This window comes from Chelon labrosus, assembly GCF_963514085.1.
Source record: "Chelon labrosus genome assembly, chromosome: 19".
Taxonomy (NCBI): domain Eukaryota; kingdom Metazoa; phylum Chordata; class Actinopteri; order Mugiliformes; family Mugilidae; genus Chelon; species Chelon labrosus.
The window spans coordinates 18,065,265-18,081,519 of record NC_140352.1 but is presented as its reverse complement, the minus strand read 5'-3'; the positions used below and the strand labels follow the sequence as shown (position 1 = coordinate 18,081,519).

The 16,255-nt window shown below is 41.0% G+C and overlaps 2 protein-coding genes across 2 annotated transcripts; both read left to right on the top strand.

Annotated features, from left to right (window-relative positions):
- The first annotated feature begins 5,127 nt into the window (after window positions 1-5,127).
- neurl2 (neuralized E3 ubiquitin protein ligase 2) lies at window positions 5,128-7,081 on the top strand. The gene has a single exon (XM_084568208.1). It carries the CDS (start codon window positions 6,106-6,108, stop codon window positions 6,931-6,933), a length of 828 nt encoding a protein of 275 aa, XP_084424334.1. The 5' UTR covers window positions 5,128-6,105; the 3' UTR covers window positions 6,934-7,081.
- A 942-nt stretch (window positions 7,082-8,023) lies between these two features.
- Window positions 8,024-9,663, top strand: msrb1b (methionine sulfoxide reductase B1b). Its single transcript, XM_084567937.1, has 3 exons — window positions 8,024-8,403; window positions 9,182-9,324; window positions 9,425-9,663. Exons 1-3 carry the CDS (start codon window positions 8,349-8,351, stop codon window positions 9,575-9,577), a joined length of 351 nt encoding a protein of 116 aa, XP_084424063.1. The 5' UTR covers window positions 8,024-8,348; the 3' UTR covers window positions 9,578-9,663.
- The last annotated feature ends 6,592 nt before the right edge of the window (window positions 9,664-16,255 follow it).

The window sequence follows — 16,255 nt, the reverse complement described above, 5'->3', positions numbered from 1 at the left end:
TTTTTTTTTTTTTTTTCCTAATCCAGATATTTTTATATCTATCACTGCGGCTATAAATCGGCTTTTGTGTAACCTCATTGTGAAGGGATATGAAATAAACATTTTCTGATACTGAGAGGACTAAACCAAGAGGTGCATCTTTTGGTTGAGAAGTATAATATTCATCGTGGAGGGGTTTGGCTATCAAAGACAAACACAAAATAAAATAAATAAAAGTCTTAACAGCACTGATTGCTCTTGGAAACTCTATTAATGCCATGTTAACAGTAAAAATAAGAAAATTACAAAACGCTCAAATAAGGCTAGCTAATTTGTTGGCTATTTAACAACGTCCTACTCTTGTGGATGTTGTTATTTCATCACTGATTCAAAAATTAACATGTGAAACAAATAAATATGACTGGTTGATGCTTCATCTCATTATTGGATCCTAGTTGCAGTCCTGCAGTGACAGGGATCAGTAAGTTTCATAATGCTAGCTTCCACTGAGAATAACCTGCTGCTCTTTCACCGGTAGTGTGAACACACCAATTAGGCAGAGCTGTGCTTTACACCAAATACATCAGCTAATAAGTTTGCAGTTACAACATGTAGCAGGTGTAAGGTTTATTACGTTCACCTTCTTAGTTTGCATGTTAGCATGCTGACATCTGCCTAGCAGCAGATAGCACCAAGTCCAGCTGTACAGATATCTCATCACAAACCAGAGTAGCGGACGAATTAAACTTTTATCTGGATGATAGTGCCAGAATAACAGTAATCACATCAGAAAAGGAGGATTCGTTCTCTGGGAGGATCCATCAATGTCTGAACAATTCCTATGTGGCTTGACTGATACGGGTAAAAACCTGATGCCAATGAATTTCTCAGGTTTTTTTTTTTAATAGGACTTATGTGTGCACTAATTATTTCTGAAACCAGAAAAAAAGTGTGACTTCCCCTACTCTGTCTGTTGTGTTGGTTTAACTGTGATGTTGGAAGCATTCAGCTGTGACAGTCCCAGAGGCCTCAGAAAGCTGGTTAATGAGTACGTGGTTTAAAGAATGACAAGCCAAGAAAACAGAAGGATGAATGCTGTTAATGGTCCGGTAAAAACATAAGGCAGATTTTTTTTAATCAGTATCTGCACGGCTTCAAAGGCAGTTGCCTTTTTAAAGTCAGCAAAATGCTTGATCATAATCTCCTGCGGAATAAATAGCACACCAGAACTGTTAAATCTCTCATATGGTTGTGTGTGAAACAGAGTGACCGTGTGATCACTGTAACGTGAAACATGGAACAAATCTGCTCTTAGTGCAAAGTGTTCAATCAGTCTCTTACGATGTCAGTTAGTGAAAGTATCAGTCTAACCCACATGTCTATGATGCTGTCTGGGTGCGTCTGTGTGTGTGTGTGTGTGTGTAGGGGTTTGTGTGTTTGTGTGCCATGCACTAATCAGACACAAACAGTAACAATCTCAGATTAACATTAATGCAGGGTTTTACTGTGAAATCTGACAAATCACACAGCTGGATTACGGGCTAAACCAACATTCGGCGGGTGCGTTTCCAAGATAGCTCATCTTAGCCCAGTGTTGATTGTAGTTATTAGTGGGCATCCCAGTCCTTGCTACTGGTGAGCTTCTTCTTAGGAACCAGGAATCAAAACTATGAGAGGCAAAAGGCTGAAAGTTGTCTGAATCACATCTTGTGTAGTCTCCAGATTGAACATATATAGGAGAATCAGGTCTGACATATAGTTGTTCTGGAAGCTTGTAGTGATACTAAGATACCTAACATCTTTTACATTATAACCTCCACAATCAAAGGCAGCATTAAACTTAGTGGAAATACATCTTGGTACCTGCAATATAAAATTAGCCCCATTTTCACATCTATCATCTCTGCTCTTCTTTAGTGACAATATTTAAGGTCTGGGCTGTTAAATTTGTCACCTTTTCACTGCTTTCTGACAATGATCAAACATGATTAATCAGTAAACTGGGGAACTAACTGACATAAGTGTTGACACACTAATCTGGGCAAAACAAATGTCTAAATGGAGTTGACCAAAATCTATAAACAGCTGTTTCTGCTGTAAAATATAAAAACACAAAATGCAGCATGTGCAGCAGGTGATTAAAATTAGGTAGACTTTTCTTTCACATGTGCACAGGACATGTGTAACGCGAAGACGTGACAACAGAAGTGGATGTTGAAGTGATGGAGAGTGCGCACCGAAAGAAACCAGTGCCAAAGAGCGAATATTCTCCACGTATGCGTCGCATTACTTTCGGGTAAAAAACTGCACGTGTCTGCAGCTATGGTGAAAAGCAGGCAACATAAATGTAGACGAGTGATGTTTACTTACCGGGAAAATGATTTTGTGCAGCAGTTCGGGCTAAATGCGCAGGTCGGTGCAGTCTTCTGCTGCTTCGCTCTCCATTTGTGCGCGCAAAGACAGAGAACTCTCTCGCTCTCTCTCTCTCTCTATCTCACGCAGTCGCTAGCACGCTCACCTCCCCACAACCGACTGCCCGTATCCAGATGTGTCATGCGCTGCCGAGAATCACAGCTCACCAAACTGATTATGAAAAGCATGGCCACGCTGCATGATAATCCAGATTAAGAGTCGCGCAGCCCCAACAGAGGCACGCACCCACACATATGCATGAGTGTAAATGGCACAACAACAATGTGACAGACATTAAACTTCAACCTGAGGGTTAAATACCACACTCTGCTGCATTAGAAGGCAAAACTGAATTACTCACATTACAGTCAAATGCTGCACCACCCTCAGACCTCTAGCACCGATCATCCCGTGAAACTGGGATATATATATATTTGTATGTATATATATATGTGTGTGTGTGTGTGTGTGTGTGTGTGTGTGTGTGTGTGTGTGTGTGTGTGTGTGTGTGTGTGTGTTTTAGTGCCTTCGTTACTTTGTCCTGTGGCAAAGATGTGGTGACATACCAAGAAGGAAAGAGGAGGATAGAAGAATACATTTCCATTCTCCCTCCTCCCTCCCTTCCTTCTTGGCCTACATAAACTACAGTGGAAGACCTAGAAATGACAGTGTGAGGAAAAGGCCAGAGTGGATAGCTGCAGCTGAGGTGAGAGACAATGACTCTCATCCATCACGGACTCAGTCAAGGCCCGTGTTTATACACTTTGGTGAATTTAATCATTTGTAGTTTAATTTCAATCTGCCAGCCTTCTCTCACATCTGTTTTATGTTTCCTTATAATGTGATGCTGTTTTGTCCCACTGTGTCGTAGGTGGGTGCTACATGTCTAAGTAACAGCCACATGAATGCCAGGTCCAAAGGTTTCCCAGAACACTGTATTGTCACAAGATGTTATTCAATGTTATTTACTGCTCCTGACAGTGGTTTTAATGTTGTGGCTGATTGGTGTGTCATTGTTAGACTGACTGTTTGTGGCAGCACTAAAGCAGAAGGCCAAGATGAGTTCCAGACCAACCAAGCGTTTCAAGAGATCGCACAATTAAAATATTTGAACATTAACTTGGATATGTAGTCAAACCTTTTGCTTTGCAGGATATACATTCAATGTCTATATCTGTGCAGGTATTTCTTCTGACTTAGCATATTCATAAATAACGAAGTACAGTTAATGTGTTGTGGTTTAATGAATCAGAGTAACAAACAGGACTTTCATTACATTCATTATATTGGACCTGTTTGAGTTTTCTTCTAAATGACATCTGGGCAGTCTCATTTTTATCGTAGATGCCATTTTTGCACATTTGTTGTTAGTGCTTCATATCATTGCTCAATTCAGTGTCTTATTCTGCACATACTGTATATCCTTTTACCTTACTATCTACCAAGGCCTCAAAATGTTTCCGATTACAGTAAAACATTAGACCCTCCATCACTTAATAGTAAGTCTTATCAAAAATATTGTAGGCATGTATTAAACTGTGTGTTTATTTATTAATAGAGCAAGTAGGTCAGATCTAGGCCCAGATCTTTCAGCTTAACCACCAAGATAATGTAAACTAGCACATAGCAGTTGTGAAATGATCATTTTCATTAGGTTAATACGCAGTGTGTTCATGTCCCTTTCTAATGACGCCATTATAGGCTTTGGTATTTCATTACAAGGAGAAAACAGCGTAATAGCAGAGCAGCTGCCGCGGGAGGCGTTCAGGCACATTGCTGAGTGTTGGTCGTCGGCACGTTTTGTCCCAACACACAATCACTGTAAATGAGAGAGAGAGAGAAGCACTGGTTCAGATCGCAGCAGGGGAGGAAATGCAAGGCAAGCAGAGATGAGATGTAGCTGAGCTGATGACAGAACTGCACCTGGCGACGGAGACTTTTGGACGAGCATCATTTAATTACTACAATAGTACTCCAGTGGAGGAGTTGGTAGAACTGATACTTTACTTGATTATTCCTACTTTGTCAACAGACAACAGACTTTGATGTCACTACATTACATTAGGAAACACTGAAAAAAAAATTGAGACTAATATCTCTGTTAAAGCCCCAACAGAATAAACTGATGCTATTTAAAGTGCTCGTTCAACACATTTGACATATTTACATGAAAGAAATAGTGTTTTATAGTAAATCATTGTATTTAGTAGCAATGCAGCCTTTTTGTATGGGACATTTATTAGTTAAATTAACTTTTCACCCCTAAGAGATTCTCATATCTCTGGTAAAGAGCAACTGGTGCTATTGAAACTGCTATTGTCTCATTATGTAATGTGAACTGTATGATAATACAAAGTGACCCAAGTGACCCAACAGTGTAACAGCAGGAAGTAGAGAAGTGTCTAACGTGGTTGTGCTTGTCAGTTATAAAGCAATAAACTACTCACTGTTGGTAACATTTGCTAGGATTAGTCACTATTTGCTCCCGGCCATACCAAACTGAGTTTTTGTTTTTTGAAAGCTACATAGTTTGTCTTTAAACCGCTAATTGTGGTCAGATATTTATTTCAACTTATACCTTTTTGTAGGTTTGGCTAAGATCAAGGGTGTGAAACATAAGGCCTGGGGGACAAAACTAGCCCACCAGGAAGTCCAATGTGGCCTGCCGGATAAATTTGCGAAAATTACACAGAAGAACCTTTGGCTAATATGTCCACTAGCGGTCAAACTGTTTTAGTCAGAGTGGTGGACATAACACAACGCTGAGACCCAGAACTAAAAAGCAGATGACATCAATGCACCGACATTGTACTTATTTTTCTCAAGACCTTTCAGGTAGTTCATAAAATGTTTTGTTATAGGATAGTTCTTTCAATTTAAACATTTTCATAACTTACTTTACACTTTGAGTTTTTGTTATTTCTAGGATATTATGCTATAATGTTTCTAGTCCGGCCACCTTGTAATCAAATTGGTCTGTATGTGGCCCCTGAACTACAATGAGCTTGACAATCCTGGATTAGATTATTTAGACTGAAATGAAATGTATTGTAAATCTACAGCTGGTAAAAGAGAGTGTTTCTAGGCTCAGGTATCCATAATTATTATAAAGATTAGCTGCTCATAAGTCACAATATAATTCCTCCTCATATTTTAAAATGTAATAAATCTCCGCAGACCTCTCTATCTGGGTGACTTTAACTGCTGTTTTACATAAAAATGAAATCCAGCCAGTATGTGGATGGGCTATATTTAGAGCGCGGCTGTGAAAGGTGTGCGGTTGAATATGATAATTACGTTGTTATTACTTCAGTACATGGCTTTGTGAAATTAAATGAGCACCAAGGGCCCAGTGAGCCTGACTGCTTCAACTCACCCCAATTCAGTGGGTGTGCAAGTCTGATGTGTGAGCATGTGAATGCTGGCCACCCCCCACAACACACACACGCATACCTTGCCATCTGTTGACACACTATGCAGCTGTTCAAAAATAGTCCTACCAGAAGCTTCCCTAAGTGGCCCACAGATAGGCAGAGCAGAGCTCCTGTCGTCCGTGTGTGCAGGTTGTTGTGTCTCTACACTGAGCACGTGTTTGCCGGCAATCCTACAAAACCACAGCGAGTCTGTTTGATTGGAGAGTTTCCTTTACGGCTGTCTGTTAAACACATCTGACTGAGGACTTGACGGATTGAACTGGTGCAGACAAAGTTGGAAATGGAGCCCTATCCCGACCAGTTCATGGAATTCCATCCGATCCATGGTACCAACGTCAGACTTGACTACTCAGGTACCCAGGCCACTCGGGTAGAGAGCTTTGCGAATGGCGTTTGTTTCAGCAAACACCCCCTGAAGCCTGGGGAGATTTTCCTCATAGAGATCGAGGACAAGGAGCTGGGCTGGTGTGGCCACCTCCGGATTGGCCTGACAGCCAGGGATCCCGGGGACTTGGAGGTGGTACCTGAGTACTCTCTCCCAGACTTGATAGACCTAGGGGACAGCTGGGTGTTTGCCATCACTCGCAACCACAACAAGATCATAGAGGATGCTGAGGGAGCAGCAGCCGGGGGTCAGAGGCTTGGTCGAGGAGAGGCAGAGGACGGAGGTCAGGGAGATGAAGGCAACAACACAAAACCTAAAGCTTTCTTCACTGACACGCACTTGTTCATTGACAATGTCCGAATCCCCAGAGACAAGCTGGTTGGTAGGAGCCGTCCGGGACGCTTCAGCCACATTTTGGATGACTTGTATAAGACCAACGCTCTGCCTCCCACAGCCAGGCGGAGCAGGATAGGAGTACTGTTTGTGTCTACAGGGCAGGGCCTGGGTGATATGCACATAGTGATCAACGGTGAGGACATGGGAGCTTCTGCAAAGGGGATACCCACCATCCAGCCGCTATATGCAGTGGTGGACGTTTTTGCTGCCACCAAGTGTGTCCGAATTGTCCAGGTGGAGTACGGATGTGAGTGTCACGATGATTCTTCAGATCATGGAAATGTATTTATGAATAAAACATATGAAGATGTTACTGTCTGTTACTGAAAGAGATGCAGAACGACTAGAAATTACTCATTGTAGAGTGTCTGGCAGTGTTATTTTGCAGGCGAACTCAAGTTTCACAATCTCTGAGACACAAAAAAGTAATTTTGCTTCTTTTTGTGGCCATTTTACATCTCTATGCGGTTGTTAGTGCCTCCTTGTGATAATTTTGTGTCTGTCTTTAGATGGTTTGTGTATCTGTGTTGTTGTATTGGATTTATATGTATTTTTTCTTTGTAGTTGCTGTCTCTGTTGTTTAGTCAGTTTGCAGTCTTTCTGAGCGTCCCTGGCTCATAGCCCACAGAGCTTGTGGACGGTTTGCATCATTGCACCATTTATGCTTTTAATGCACCTTCTTTCATTTCATTTTTGTTCCATTTTTATTCTGCTAATCCAAAGTCTGTTTGTCCCCTCCTCTCTGTCGCTCCAGTCTCGTCCTTGCAGACGTTGTGCAGGAAGGCCATCCAGAAGCACATTGTCCACAGGATGGCCATCGACTGGCTGGAGCTGCCAGAGGCTCTCAAGCACTACTGCAAATACGAATGAAGGACGCAGACCTGCAATAGAAAGAAACATCATTTCTGACCTGTCTCCCATTTTCTAACAAGAAAATTTTATTTATTTTCATGATGGAACTCATGGTGTGTTCATTTGTAAAAATCAAAAAGTATTTTGTTATATCAACTAGATAAACTAATATACAGACACTTGTCTTGTGTATCTTGCTTGATTTAACTATCACAAATCCAATGAGCCATATATATCTATTTACAGTATGCATCATTGCAGTGAATAATTCAAGCTTTTGTGCAGCAGTGAGGGTGAGAGGTTGGTTTGGTCACAGACGGAGAGTTTGGGCTTTCACAAAATAGGCTGGGAATAATGTTATAGCAGCTTACATATCCCTGTTTTCAGAATAGGTAACCCTTAAATAGAAATGCCATATGGTAGGAAATATATTTTTGTTTTTTCTAACATTACTAAGATTAGACAGACTGTGGAAACAAAGTGATACATCTTGACGCTTCTCCGCGGTCAGTGAATAAACAGCAGCCACGGTGATGTTACCTGGATGTGGGCACATTTACTGATTTCCTGCACAGTTTAGTCTGTGGATTTTATTTATTTATGCACTCAAGCTAAATCTGTTTTTAGTTCTGTTTGATCATCAGGCTTATCAGCTATAATGGAGACTAACAGACTTTCAGTAATGGACGTCCACCTGTGCACCTGTTGTAAGACACTGACATCTAGTGGTGGCGCTGATAACAGCAGTGGGCGGAGTTCCCTTTTAAATCTCCAGCCAAACTCACTTCACGCGAGAGGAGGGAAACGAGAGGTCGTCCAGTCATCTCTCGCCAAAGAAAACCAGATTAAGATTTATTTTGGCTGCAGTCGATCTCCGAAGACACTTCACTATGTCTTTCTGTCGGTTTATTGGCAGCGAGATCTACAAGGATCATTTTAAAGCAGGTGAGCAGGCGGTGGAGAGATGTTATCCAGGAAAACCGTGATGTGATGTGATGTGATGTAACCTGCCTTTAGTCTGGATTACGCAGGATAAAATTAGCAATTTATTTTTATTTAAGGGCTTGTATAAAACTCATTATGCGGTTCGTTTAAAACGTCTTATTAGGGATTTTTATTTTATTTTATTATTATTATTATTATTATTTTTAATAATTGTAAATAATGAGTTAAATCTTGTGTGACATCCAGTGGAAAGACATGTGACAAAATAATTTTATTTACTCCTTCAGAATAAAAGCGAACCCTCACAAAAATACGGAAGTGAAAACAACAACAACAATAATATTAATAATAATAATGGTCGTGGTAAAATATAAACAATAATACATTTTCAGGATACAATTAATTTGAAATCCAATTTTTAGCATCAATTTAGCATCAGTAAAGTTACAGCAACCACTTTAAAACATCACAGTTTGTTACTGGCCTTAGATTAAATATAAAACCTGAAATTGAATGCTTAATTTTACTAATGTGTTAGTTTTGGTTAGTGGGCAACTTGTTCCACATGCCATGTACAATATGATGTGTATCAGCTGAAGTTTCCAGAAAACAGGAATAAGAAAAGAAAGGAAGGAACTTTTTAGTGTGTCTACTTTAATCTTGAACCACCTCTGATTTACTCTTGCAGGTTGTCCATCTGGTAGATTATTAGTAAGTATAAGTGTCCTTTTCAGGTTGGAAATGTAATAAATGACTGACTTTTCACTGTCCCCTGCAGGAATGTATGTGTGCTCCATGTGTAACCATCCCCTGTTCTCCAGTCGGTCCAAGTTCCCTCACTCGTCTCCCTGGCCGGCTTTCACGGACACCATGAGAGAGGACAGCGTCACCAAGATGATGGAGACGCTCACGGCCTACAAGGTCCGGATCACAAGTTGAACGGTTGAACGGTTGTTGAGAAAAGACAAATAGATCTACGTATCAGCTATGACAGGAGTCTGTATGTGTTGCGTGTACACAGGTCCTGTGTGGAAAGTGTGGCAGCGGACTGGGCCATGAGTTTGTGAACGACGGGCCGAACGAGGGAGTGTCACGTTTTTGAATATTCAGCCACTCGCTCAAGTTTGTCCCCAGCAAAGGTACGGTGAAGTGTGGGCTTTCTGCTGTTTCATAACAATTTAATTTTAAACTTCCTGACATGAATGTCTAAAGGGTTAGTCCAAATAATTTAACATGCCTTTCCACAATGTATGCTCTGGGTTATTGAGGACGATCTACAAACCAGAAGAGTTTCTGCTCAAAGTAGAAAATAATTAAACTGTCCACAAAGAGGTCTCTTGATTGTCGCAAATAAGTAGGACATTGTTGGTTTTTAGAAAGTTTTTGGAAGTTTTTTTTTCTTTTTACAATGCTACGAAGAAAATAGTAAGCTAAATACATCCAGAGAACAGATTTAGAGTGGAAACTTGCAGTGTTTTGCTGCGTCAGAGTTGCTTAATTAAGGGCAGCAACACGCCAAGCTGTTGATCTGGTGTCAGCCCACAGAGTTGGTACTAGTGGCCTTTAGTTTTGATCGCCATTGTTACAGGTAAAGGTGCCACACCAACGTGAATTATCTTGTGGCAACAAAGGGCGGCTGTGATGTCAGCTCACGTTGCCTGTGCCTGGACCAGAAAGGAAACTTTTAGCTGGGAGGCTAGGAAACCAAACGTCACACAGAGCTGTCCTCTCCTGAATCATCAGCTGGTCTGGAGTTTATTACTTCTAGATGATCATGTTGTTGTGAAACACAGGGTGGTGTGCACATCAAAACAGTGTCCAAGAAGTAATTTAAAGAGTTTTTTTAAAAGAACAGTAGCGACATGAATGGTGATGGGTGTTTGGATGAACAGGTGGACATGTTTGAAAGATTTTTTCTGAATAAAAGTAGAAAGATAAGTTATGACAAACTGAATATAATTCAACTCAAAAGGTCAGCGTTTTAAAGAGAAACTGAGCTGACAGCTCACTAATGCATCAGTTGTCTTTCAAATCTTCATGTTAATCTTTGCACAATGCAAGAAGCCAAATTAAGACAGAAAGATCAACAACTGATAAACACCATCAAACCAAATAAACAGGTTACAGGTTATTTGTTCCCTTGAGGGAAAAGGCTTAGTGGGCCACAGGAGGTGCAGATTAATAACCTCCTGGGGTGGTGTTTTGAGGCTGACCCGTGATTTCACAGTTAAGTGCGTTTCTCGTTTCGCTGTCTCCGCTCCAGGCAAGGACAAGCAGTAAAGAGCGAGTTGAGGGGCTTCCACTCCAGCTGCTGTATCTGCTGCTCGGTCGGAGTCCAGCGAGCGGGTCGGGTCAGTCAATGACGTGGACAGGAGCAAAGGCCCGAGAGGGACGTCCTGTCTGCTGAAGGATCTTTGGCCTGCCTGTGACACTGGGACCAGGCCACACCTCTGCAAATAATACTTTATTAACACTTGGTCTCATTACTTGAATATCTTGCAGTTAAACACACTGACCACACGATTACTAGCATGTCACCCTTAATGAAATGCATCAATAGATGCATGACGTTGTAGCATTTAAAAAAAAGCTTACAAGAAATAGTGCATCATTTAATCAGCTGCACTGGAACATGCAGAGTACTTTATATGCATATTTAACCATATAAGCTATGCACTAAAGTCCAGATTGTCAGTCTGCTATTTTATTTTAAGATCTTATAGTTGCAGAGAAACTACTGTACTTGACAGCTAAACATACTGCAATTATTTTTTTTTTTTGTTGGTTTGTTTGAATGACCATATTGTCATAACTTTGCATTTCTTGAATAGCATAGATGGGACAAATGCAATTCTTTTTGTATTGTCTAGATTTTGATGCTCATTTGAAGGAAAAAAAAAAACCAATAAATTATATTTGATAGATATTACACTTGTGTTTTGCCTTATTTAAAATTATGCTGAAAGAATTCAAAGGGAGGACTTTATAACATTTACATAAAAATGAATGCTATGCCAATGAATTTGTTAGGTGCACTTGTTGAAAATGTCTAAACAAAATTCAATAAAATTCAACATGATTATATTTAAATGTGATGTTTTACTGTATTTGAAGTCATTTGCCGCCTTTATATGCATGGGCACAGCAGAGCACTAAATACGATGCAGTCCAGCGCAGCATGAGCACAAACTCTACCCTCAGTGCTAAAACATCCAATAGAATTATCTAAAAACCTAAAAAAATAAATAAATCAGACACAGGCTGCTGGACTTGTTTGAGTTGTCTTGAAGGTGTTTCACCACCCATCCGAGCTGCTTCTTCGGTTCTCCTGCTCTGAGCACTGGGGGTGGACACAGTTTAGAAACCATTTACAAGCCCATTCATGCATTGAGTGAACATTTGTGGCCATTAATGTGTCCTCATTGTAAACATGTAGAAGTCACCCAGGTTAATCCGAACAACTGTCCTCTAATTGCAGGTAATATTCCGTTTCAGGTGGGCAGATGTTCCAGATAAAAACCTTAACTCCCCACCAGTCACTTAGAACGGAGGAAGCTACATGGATGAGTGGTGAAATGTCTTCAAGAAAACCAGCTGCCTTTGTTTCAGCTTTGTTTTGGAAGGACCATGACATGGATGGCTGAGAATCTTCATAGACATAGACCAGAATTAACATCCCTCTGACAGTGTGGACGGAAATCTGCAAATAAATCTGTAAATAAAAGTCGTTGTTAATGTGGATTTTATGGAACATGAGTTGGGTTGAATTGCATTAGACTGTATAGTCATACAGATCCTAACTCAGTACTTAATAATTGCAGTAGTACCAAAGTGAATAGTTCTCCTTTCAGAGAAGCAGAAGCTCTGATGTTCCCTAGATTGACCTCTAGATGGCGAGATCCTCCTGCTTGATCACGTTCACTTTGCCTCCGCTAAAGTTTCCCTTCTTTTCTCATAGACTGAACCGTTGCTGTAAACAGTTCGCGATACCATCTCTTCAGTTGTCCTACCTGCATGTTTAAAACGGATGCGTGTGCAAAAATGTGCTCGATATAAATACAGACGCGTTGTCTGTTGCCTGGAATTAATCATGGAGGTCGTCTGCTTCAGTAGCCAACAGGGACTTAGGCGCTCTCTGTGGCCCAGCTGCAGGCCATATTCTCTGGGCTTCCAGGGTTGGCAAAGACCCTGAGGTTTAGAGGAGTAGCCTGGCCGCCTGGTGAGAGACCGAGGCCTATCATTACAAAGGAAGTAAACACACACACACACACACTCATAGCATAGTATACACACAATACTAGAAAAACATGCATGCCAGTCATCACTCTCCTCTTGCACTTCCGACTCCAGAGGGGATCTCTTTCCACCTTGTGTTATCACATGTGCTGATGCCTCACGCACTTCTTTCACGTACACACACACGCCAGAACACACGCAGGAACACGCACACTGTACTCCATTTTATTGGTTTCACCACAGACAAGTTGAGCTCGAAACGTATTTTCTTTCAAAACATCACTTATTGTAGTGTGCAATTACGAGAGGTCACGACAACATTCGTAGATGTCGTTGAACTCGGAGAAATTTAAATATTCTGGGCCGCTTTGACGCGCCGCCAGGGGTATTCAAATGAATTTTAGCCATCAGTGTGGCGGAGGAGCCTGACCTTGCATTGAGGTTGTTATGGCTGAGTTAATTTCCTCTTGTGTTGTATGTGGCGGGCAAACGCTCAGCAGCTTACGCTCTCAACATAGTTTATTTGGTGGATGTTTTCACCCGAGCTGTCGTACTGTAGTGCATTTTTAGCATTGGTGTTTCCACTAGTAGTCAAACCCACAACATTGGCAGTGGCTCCGTTTTGCTCCTGCCCATCGTACTGTACAGGAGTGGCTATGTCCGATAAGCACAAAGCAAATACGGAGAGAGGAGAATGAGATAGCCAAGGTGAAGCTTGTAATTAAAGAGAAACGCACCCCTGGATCATGTTACTCAGTATTATACTCACTGCGCGTCAGCATTTCATTAATATTATATTGACTTTGGCTTGTGTTTTGAATAGCTTTCCTCGAAATCCTTTCAGGCTTTTTTTTGCACAGTCTTTTTTCATTTCTTTTCTTCTTTCTTTATTTCTTTCTTCCATGCTTACGTAGGGAGCCAGGACCAATAAAAAAAAAAACACAACTCTGGGAAGTTTGCTTTGAAATGCAGTGCACATACTAACCTAAATGTACAGATCCTCTCAAATCAGTACATTTACAAATTAGTCATTCACAAATATCCTCTTTTAAAATCATCTCTTCTTGTAGTGTGCGGTAACAAAGCGTCATCGTAACCTTCACAGGCGTAGTTGGACTCTCGACAAATTGGATAACATGTAGCGTCAACTTCGTTCAACTTTAATTCTGGGCGCTGTTAAGGTACTGAAATGAATTTCAGCCTATATTTGTGGTGGCCCCTTCTTATTTGTACCTCTATAAACTGCTGAAAACTTTGTGCAGCCTTTGTTTGCTCCAAACAGCCAATGCGCCAAGTACACAGATGCTAACTGGGAGCTAGCTAGCAAAATGTGCACCAGTTGGGCTTGTAGTAGTGGAGGTGAAGTTCCAGTCTATCGCCTTTTATCTCTTGAATCTATGCATTCATTTAAAACATCACTTCATGTAGAGTGGTGTGCAGTTAGAGTTCAAGTGGCCGACACATCTCAGCTTAACTGTTCAGAGGCGACTGCGTGATTCAGGCCTTTATGGTCGAACTGCTGCAAAGAACCCACGACTGAGGAAGAACTACGAGCAGATAAGTGCCTGGGCATCAGTTGAAATCTGTACTTTTGTCTGATAAGATTTTTGGTTCCACCTACCTTGTCTTGTGAGACGCAGAAAAGGTGAGCGGATGCTTTCTGTATGTGTGGTTCCTACCGTAAAAGCATGGCGGAGGTGGTGAGACGGTGTATGGCTTCTTCGCTGGTAACACTGTTGGTGAGTTCTTCAAAATTCAAGGCACACATAACCAGCATGGCTACCACAGCATTCAGCAGCGACACGGCGGGACCACCAACAGGACAATGACACCGCCAGGCTATGTAAGGGCTTTTTGACCAAGAAAGAGAGTTATGGAATGCTGTGTCAGATGACCTGGCCTTCACAATCACCAGACCTAAACCCAGTTGAGATGGTTTGGGATGAGTTGGACCGCAGAGTGAAGGCAAAATAGCCGACAAGTGCCCAACATGTCTGAAAACTCCTTGAGGACTGTGGGGAAAACCATTCCAGGTGACTACCTCTTGAAGCTGATTGTGAGAATACCAAAAGAAAGTTTGACGAATCTAAAATATATGACATATTCTGACTAGTTTCACACTTTTTTTGTTTAGTTCTTTGTTCCATATGTGTTCCTTTATAGTTTTGATGTCTTCAGCTATTAAACTACAATACAAAAAATAGTCGCTAAAATTCTCAGTTTGAATTTTATGGAACACTACTCCAACTTCACATTTCATCTCTTCCAAAGGTATTTCATCCTTCGGTGTGCTGTTACCTGCCCGAAATGGACTGCTGAAAACTTTAAATGCTTCAAACAGCCAAACTATACGGATGCTAGCCGTGATGGTAGCTAGCAACATGTGCAAGAGCTGTTCATGTGGTAGCGTACAAAGAGCTTCTGTTTCCTATCAAAACTATATATTTACTAATTATCTACCATGTTGTAAGCGTGGTTAAAGCCTTTATCTTTACTTGACTAAATGTGTATCGTACACTGTATATCTAGACTTGCTTCACTATATGATTTTGAATGCTTCCCAGAATGTTAAACCTTTCTCTCTGTTTATTTCTTTGTTCAATCATTTTTCTTGGCCTGACTGAACACAGCTGTATTTTAATGATATTATGCAATCTAACCTCTGCCGAATATCCTCAGGAAAAAGAAAATGGATTTTGAAGCGTTGTGCAAACATGTTTTACAAGGATTTATTCTATTAGGCTGGCGCGGGTAAACAAACGCAACCTTCCCGTCAGTGCTTTACAGCGCTACTTCCCAAGAATTCAAAGGAGTGTCGTGAGAATAACAAAGTGGCATGAGTCTAAACCACAAGTCTCTTAACTACCGTACCGGTCTGAACAGCAATGTGGTTCACAATACGCTTCCTCTTGGTGTTTTGTGCAGAACTAGTAGACAGACACATCAGCAATCATTTATCACCTCATTACTGTCATTCCCTCTGTATGACTCACATGCATCATATAACATTTAGTTTTTTATTTCCTTGATGAAATGAAAGAGGCTACTGAGAAGAAGTGTTTTCTTGTTGCAGCATGACCTCAGGACATGTTTTTCACCACTGAATTTCAGGTAAATGGTGAATCTCCTCAAAGGACAGACAGTACACTGCCGGCCCACATTAACTTGGCTGCCCTGAGACATAAAGACTGGGTTAATGTTTGATTCAATGAGAAAAATATCGGCAAAGGCATGAAAGGGTTCAATTATTATTGCTTCTGCAGTATGTTAGAAGGAAGGGGCATTTACAGGGCTGCCACATCTTCAGAGCCTTTTCCTTTTGTGTTACATTCAGAGACCTGCAGTTTTCTTTTTACAACTCTACAGGTGAATCTTCCATTAAATATGAACAGCATGACTGAAAGTGTAAATGAAAGCTAATCAGAGTGCTTCATGAAAGAAAATGTTTTGGTCTACAAAGCAAACACCCTTCAGACGCTCCAAAGATTATCTTAGAAAAACACTGAGAAGAAAAACCTTTCCCCCGGCGTTTTCCCAAAGTAGATAAATATATTAAAGTGTCTTGGAATAGGCGACTTTTAACGTCTGCGGTTCGTGTTTTCTCTGAGTTTTAGCT

Excerpts from the sequence above, each read along its gene's own strand:
- neurl2 (XM_084568208.1), top strand. The coding sequence starts at position 6,106 with ATGGAGCCCTATCCCGACCAGTTCATGGAATTCCATCCGATCCATGGT.